This window comes from Pollicipes pollicipes, unplaced genomic scaffold, assembly GCF_011947565.3.
Source record: "Pollicipes pollicipes isolate AB1234 unplaced genomic scaffold, Ppol_2.1 Scaffold_7261;HRSCAF=8764_pilon_pilon_pilon, whole genome shotgun sequence".
NCBI lineage: Eukaryota > Metazoa > Arthropoda > Thecostraca > Pollicipedomorpha > Pollicipedidae > Pollicipes > Pollicipes pollicipes.
The window spans coordinates 27,724,418-27,732,081 of record NW_023597054.1 but is presented as its reverse complement, the minus strand read 5'-3'; the positions used below and the strand labels follow the sequence as shown (position 1 = coordinate 27,732,081).

Genomic DNA, 7,664 nt, shown 5'->3' with positions numbered 1-7,664 from the left:
CTTACGTAAACACCGGTTTGAATACGTCCCCTGGTGAGCTGGAAAGTCATATCGGGATCCTTCCAGAGAACTTGCTCCGTGGCCGTGACCGAAATTGACTTGATGCAGCACCACCCCGTCATCACAGGACACAACGCTCCCAGACATCACTTAACAGCACCGCCCCATCATTACAGGGCACGGCGTTCCAAGACATTCATAACGGCAGCACCCCATCATTACGGGACACAACATTCCCAGACAATCCCAGACGTTTCTTTCCGAGTAAAATGCGTCCTGTCGTCCAATATAAACTATAGCGATTCCAAGACAGACACGGTTTTTCCTTACGGTCACCACGGGTGTTTGCTATCGTATATTACGCGCAAGTAATTTGACTGCAAGGATTTTCCACACATAATGCCCACTTACCCTGAACGTTTTCAAAAGAACCCTTTGAAGTCACGTTGTCGCCGTCGTCCCCACGTCGGCTTTGCAGAATGTAATAGCATTTTATTCATTTCAAGGTTTTTCAACCCCGTCCTGAGTGTTTCGGGGCACGGCGTCCTTAAGAGCGCTTTAGCATTTCCGTAAATGCACTGCCAGAAATGTCCATTAACGCGAAGTGCTTGGCACAAAATGCCTTGGGTCTATCATGCTTAATTCGCATAAAATCCAAGAAGACTTCCTGTACTGTCATCGTTGCAAAGCGCTATTTCGTGGGTATTGTAACTTATTGTGATAGGTTTGTGCCGCGGATATGAGCAGGCCATTACTGTGAACCGAAATGCCGTCAAAGACAGCACTTAAGTATGAATTCACCTCACACAAGTGCCCGCCCTTTGGTCTGTGATCCGGAGATGAGAGGATTGGGCAGGGATCACTCAGGCAGTCAAATATTCAGCTCGCGCATGCTGCTTCTGCCCTCTGTGCCCCGCCCCCTTCTCCCTTTTTTTGAACCGTTTTAACTGAGACGTCACCGTGAACAGGTCTATTCTCAAGCTTGGGCCCTTATTTTCCAGGCAAGTGAATTATTTGTTATGTTTGAAGGTTCCTTGAAACACGCGTAGTTATTCAAATAAACTTTTTTGAATGTGTTGCTGCATGGCTTAGATACTTGAGGCACTAAACACAGAGTATCCGACACCGATAGACACCTAGAAACATTTTCAGTAGCGGAATAGCGGTTATTCGGTCGTAGAGCGTGCAAACACCAGCGGTCATTTGGTGTCCATTACGGGGACAGAAGCCCATATTAGCTCTTACAGAACCCACGCTAGAGTTCGGAACATTAAGCCGTTTGTACTGACCGAGCGTGGCAAACATGGCGACCTGTACTGGGCGGATGCGGCGGACAGAGCGGGCCTCACTGACCGCGTACGACGGACAGAGCGGGCCTCACTGACCGCGTACGACAGACAGAACAGGCTGTAATGACCGCGTACGACAGACAGAGCGGGCTTTACTGACCGAATGCGTCAGACGGAGCGGGCCTCACCGACCGCGTAAGGCAGACAGGGCGGGCTGTACTGACCGCGTGCAACGGACGGAACGGGCTGCACGGACCGCGTGTGGCAAATCGGGCGGGCCGTTCTCACCGAGCACGGCAGACACTGACCGGGTGCGGCGGACGGAGCGGGTTGTGCTGACTGGGCACGGTACCACAGAGTGAGCAGTACTGACCGAGCGCGCGGCTGAAGTCGGCCAGCATGCCGCTGATGGACGGGCCCTGACTGGCGCTGCTGGCCGGCGGCCGGCCGGCGCTGTTCATCATGTGCTGCGGCGCCTGCGTCAGCATGCCCGGCGCCATGGTGACTGGCGGGTAGGTCGGCAGTGCTTGGCCCGCCATGGTCGCCGCCTGGCCGGCCGGGTACGGTGACCCCATGCTGTGCGCCGCATCGGCCACGCCCTGGGCCCGCTGGTAGGGGCCCAGCTGCAGCTGCTGCGGCTGCTGGGCGGCAAACTGCGGTCCCAGCGGCTGCGGCGGCCGACCGGCCGTCGACGCTTGAAAGCCCTGGGAAAGGTGAGGCGGCGGGTTGGTTGCTGACCTTGGTGGCTGGCTGGCTCGGCAGTGCTTTGATGCAGAGGCGAATTAATCACGGAAGATACTTGGATCGCTCTGGAGAAACTAGTTTCCACAGTTTGTCCAAAACACGTTTCAGTCCTTTATTTCCGGTCTGGCTGGTTGGCTACACTGGGCGTCCATCATTTTCTTTACTACTCCGTGAATTATCACTGTTGTGTTTGCATTTATCTTAACTGGATAATTGTGGTTGCAGTTCGGCTGAGTGGAATATGAAAACCTTGTCCCGCTAAACACAACACACGCACGCGTAAACGCACACACAGAAGGCATCTGGTCAGCATATTGTCTGTCGTCATCCCATGCTCAGCAAGGAATTCCAGTACAGAGCTGCGTGCGGTTTTGATCTGGGCTACGCATGACCTTGTTGGTTCTTTACATGATCACAATTTTGGCAGTCGTTACCTATTGAATCAAAGCTTTATGAAAATGCTCTGCATGGCGTTACAACCTTGCCTTGTGCACATTGCCACGTTCAGAGTGTCAACAGCGGTCACTGGGATCACGAGGGGGGAAAATTCATGAAGAACATCACGGAACAACAGTCTTTAATATTGTACATTGCTACGTTGAGAGAATCAACAGCTGTCACTGGGATCACGAGGGGGGGGGGGGGAAGATTCATGAGGAACATCACAGAACAGCAGTCTTTAATCTTGTACATTGCCACGTTCAGAGTATCAACACCTGTCACTGGGATCACGAGTGGGGAAGATTCATGAAGAACATCACGGAACAACACTCTTTAATCTTGTACATTGCCACGTTCATAGTGTCGACAGCTGCCACCGGAATCACGAGGTGGGAAGATTCATGAAGAACATTACGGAACAACAGTCCTTAATTTTGCACATGGCTGGGAGCATGCCACGTTTTCTGAACTTTTCACTCATAGATCAGATACGACTGATTTGGGTCATAACAAGGATGTAGTGTCCTATCAAGTTGGGATGGGAGGCTTCAGATCAGAGAGTCACTTCTAAGGAGAAACTCCTTTGTTGGCATGCTTTGGGGTGGGTTAGGTAATGTTTCACTGTTCATTTCCCCCCTCACCAGCTCATTTTGTGAAACTACGCCCCTGGTCGATACACCAGTTTTTTCAATCTTTTGAATTAGTCAACATTGTCATTTGAAATACCTACTGCACTGGAGAAACGCCGTCGGACTCCTATCTCACCACTCAGAAAGCCATATTCTTCATTCGCTTTGATTTGCCCAATATGTGTGCTCAGTAAGATCGCTTAACTGCGTACGCCGTTCGCCGTGTCACTTACAGACGTTAATTTCTACTGGCGTCAGTCATATTCCAAAATGGCGGAGAAAATTCTCACCACCATACATTTTGTTTACCAATGGCCTGATCGCTGGTGCTCGCGGGCAGGTTTTGTGCTTATCATGCTCGTTTTTATGTTAGTTTTGAATCAAATCGACATGAACAAATCGTTTTCGACGTTTCTTAAACAAAAGGAAAACAAATCGTCGCGCACAGATCTGTAAGGAAGGCTGTGTGTAGCGCAGATCGTTGCTGCATCGCTACGCCTTTGCCTGCCTGCAACGAGTGACGATTCGAATTTTTGCACTAAATAAAGGCCCAGCGCTGCGACCAGGGACCAATGATATATGAAATGAAGCAGATATAAAATCTGACAAACAAAAACAGGTATGTCGCAGAAGCTCCTGCCTATCTCAGTGAACACCACAGAGCATAATCAGAAAGAACTAGACCACAATGTTTCACCCAGTCTAACCGATTCTCTGATTACCTCGAACCAAATTATGCCTGTCAAATTGTGGGTTAGATGGCATCATAAATAAGATAATAAATATAATCACAATAAGATATTTCACAAAGCATGTTTTGCGGTGTAACCATCGGCGACTCGACCAGCCCTTGGTGCTGGGCTGCGCATGCGGCATTAGGGCGGCGTGTGGACGACGTACGAATAAATAGGGTAATTCTCCACCGCTAGTGCATCGTGTGTTTGCAGAGATGGGAAACGGCTTGTTACTGCTATGTTGCTCCGTTTGTTGTTACATATTCATTATCATATATTGTTTTCGCCATGTGCTCCTTTTAACACAATGACTTCTGGATGTTTTTGGTGCTTGCCAAAATATCCTGGAATACTAAAACCCAATTTCTGCCGTTATGAATCCACACTGTCAGCATCAGTATTGCAGATAACGATCGCCATCATCAATTCCAATGCTTGCGCCACCTTAGCAAATGTGTCTGCCCCTGGCGTGAACAGAGATCTGCACATCCTCTGAATAGGCACTACAAGTCTTCGCCTGACGTCGGTAGACCACTAGGCTATCATGTGTCAAGGAGCCCGTTCCTACGACAGCCATGGCGTCCGAGGCTAGCTCATGATTAAATATCACGCCACCGGACTTCCGACCGTTTTATGATCCCATGCACAAGGCGCTGACAAGTCATTGCCCAGATACCGTCTCCGCAGCCGCCATGTCCCGAGAGGCCGACTCCGATGGCAGCTTAATGTCCAGGGACCAGCTCCGACCACAGGCATGTGTCGCACTCCACTCCGACTGCTGCTATGTTTCAATAGGCCGGATCCGACGGCAGCTTAATATCCAGGGACCAGCTCCGACCACGGGCATGTGTCGCACTCCACTCCGACTGCTGCTATGTTTCAATAGGCCGGATCCGATGGCAGCTTAATGTCCAGGGACCAGCTCCGACCACAGGCATGTGTCGCACTCCATTCCGACTGTTGCTATGTTTCAATAGGCCGGATCCGATGGCAGCTTAATATCCAGGGACCAGCTCCGACCACAGGCATGTGTCGCACTTCACTCCGACTGCTGCTATGTTTCAATAGGCCGACTCCGATGGCAGCTTAATGTCCAGGGACCAGCTCCGACCACAGGCATGTGTCGCACTCCACTCCGACTGCTGCTATGTTTCAATAGGCCGGATCCGATGGCAGCTTAATATCCAGGGACCAGCTCCGACCACAGGCATGTGTCGCACTCCATTCCGACTGTTGCTATGTTTCAATAGGCCGGCTCCGATGGCAGCTTAATGTCCAGGGACCAGCTCCGACCACAGGCATGTGTTGCATTCCACTCCGACTGCTGCTATGTTTCAATAGGCCGGCTCCGATGGCAGCTTAATGTCCAGGGACCAGCTCCGACCACTGGCATGTGTCGCGCTCCACTCAGACTGCTGCTATGTTTCAATAGGCCGGCTCTGGTCGCTGTCGCGTGCCTGTAGGTCGACTCTGGTCGCTGTCGCACGCCCTTATGTCGGCTTTGTGCTCAGCGTTATGCTTGCCACCCTCCGACTGCAGTTTCGTAATCCCAGAGCAGCTCCTACTGCGTGTATGCACCTGGAGGCTGGCGCCAACCAGAGGGCAGCTCCTACTGCATGTATGCACCTGGAGGCTGGGGCCAACCAGAGAGTAGCTCCTACTGCATGCATGCACCTGGAGGCTGACGCCAACCCGAGAGCAGCTCCTACTGCATGTGTGCGCCTGGAGGCTGGCGCCAACCAGAGAGTGGCTGCAACTGCATGTGTGCGCCAGGAGGCTGGCGTCAACCAGAGAGTAGCTTCTACTGCTTGTGTACGCCTGGAGGCTGGCGTCAACCAGAGAGTAGCTTCTACTGCATGTGTGCGCCTGGAGGCTGGCGTCAACCCGAGAGCAGCTCCTACTGCATGTGTGCGCCTGGAGGCTGGTGCCAACCAGAGAGCAGCTCCTACTGCATGTGTACACATGGAGGCCGGTGCCAACCAGAGAGTAGCTTCTACTGCATGTGTGCGACTGGAGGATGCCACCAACCAGAGGCACGCAACCAGAGAGCGGCAGCGTGCAGTCGCAGAGACCAGGGCTGTACTCCACAATCGCAGAGATATGTGCGAGACCTCCCGGACCGCAACCATCTGCTCTCGAGCTGGCTCCGAGCGCCGCCGATCTCAAGAGAGCACGGTCCCGTCGGCCGCCGATCTCAAGAGAGCACGGTCCCGTCGGCCGCCGATCTCAAGAGAGCACGGTCCCGCCGGCCGCCGATTTCAAGAGAGCACGGTTCCGTCGGCCGCCGATCTCAAGAGAGCACGATTCCGTCGGCCGCCGATCTCAAGAGAGCACGGTCCCGTCGGCCGCCGATCTCAAGAGAACACGGTCCCGTCGGCCGCCGATCTCAAGAGAGCACGGTCCCGTCGGCCGCCGATCTCAAGAGAGCACCGTCCCGTCGGCTGCCGATTTATGGCGGTTAATATCGCGGCTCCCGGACCGGAGGACGAATTACCGCGACGTAAGTCTGGGCTGATTCGGCGCGCGCCGACCCGATCCCTAGCCAGCCATTCGGCGGCCACCTCCGCCGCCGCGCAATATCGGGCCTCAATAGATGTCATTTAACGACGAAATAAAGGAGTGTGAAAGTTCGAGGTGAAACATGAAATGGTGCTTGGTACGACGCAGTAGATGGAGATTCTGAAATGGTTCATGTGGTGCGAACGGAATTTTGAGCTGGGGTGTTTTCCAAAAGATGGTTCTGGTTCAATCTTAAGTAGCAGCATGCGTAGAGCTATATTTCTAGCAAGGTTTAAGTCTTTTCTTGCTGGCCCAGGTTCGAAAGCCGTGAGAAAAAGTCATTGCAGCGCGTCTATTGCCCTGAGTTTGATACCAACGAAAACTTTTTTAAAAAATTAAGACAGTAGTATTAGCCTTTTTCGGCGGAAAAACAACAAGAATGGAGATATGGTTAGGTTGATATTTCGGCGACATTCCTGTATCAAAACAATAGCAGAAGATATTGTTGTTGATTGACTTCTGCTATTGTTTCGACAAAGGCATGTTGCCAAAATATCAACCTAACTACATCTCTATTCTCCTGGTTTCTCCGAGGAATAAGGCCAATACTACTGTCTTATCAATGTGAATAATGCTCCTCGCTAATGCCCTAAACAACCAACGAAAACTTATCTTACGTATCCGTATGTATAGCATGTTACATATAGCTATGAATAGCACATTTATAGTGAACTTCATGACAAAGCGGAATAAGTGACACTACGAACTCTACAGACATAGGAACGATACAAAGTTGCAGTTCCCAATGACGTGATAACATCAGATACTTCTTGACACAAGCGATGCAGCAATGATCCATCGAAGTAAGTGCATAGGTCATCAGCGGAACAGTTGATGTTTAAGCAAATCACCTGGCTTAAGCTGAGCAGAATGGAAAATGAAAATCCTATTGCACCTGCCGCCATACGTTTTGAGACTTTGCCGCATGGTTGTGAAATTTCCCCTGCAACTATATGTGTGTATGGGCACTTGCAAAATTGCAAAACAACCATGAGCAACGTTTTAATTTTTACTGACGCTTGACAGAAAAGAAACGGTTAGCAGAATAGCACGACGCAACAAGGACACTAGTACAAGACAGAATGACAGCAAGAAAGTGGCGTTTAAGTCGCCCATGGGTCATTCCGAAACAATTGTAAACAGATTATCATTGTCGATCCGGATGGCGTGACCCCCGATCGCACGTTAAGCAATCAACGAAGGCCACTGCCGTTGAATGCCGGTTGAGAGGCGGCCTTACCACCGTGATTTGATGCGGATCAGACCAA

At 51.3% G+C, this 7,664-nt stretch overlaps 1 protein-coding gene across 1 annotated transcript in view; it reads right to left on the bottom strand.

Moving 5' to 3' along the window:
• Positions 1-1,457: 1,457 nt before the first annotated feature.
• Positions 1,458-7,664, bottom strand: part of LOC119111263 (proline-rich protein 2-like) — a 31,504-nt gene continuing 25,297 nt past the window's right edge. Inside the window, exons 5-6 of the mRNA XM_037235084.1 lie at positions 1,598-1,993; positions 1,458-1,508 (exon numbers count right to left, since the gene is read on the bottom strand). Of these exons, the coding sequence (XP_037090979.1) occupies positions 1,458-1,508; positions 1,598-1,993 (447 nt within the window). The remainder of the gene's footprint in view (positions 1,509-1,597; positions 1,994-7,664) is intronic.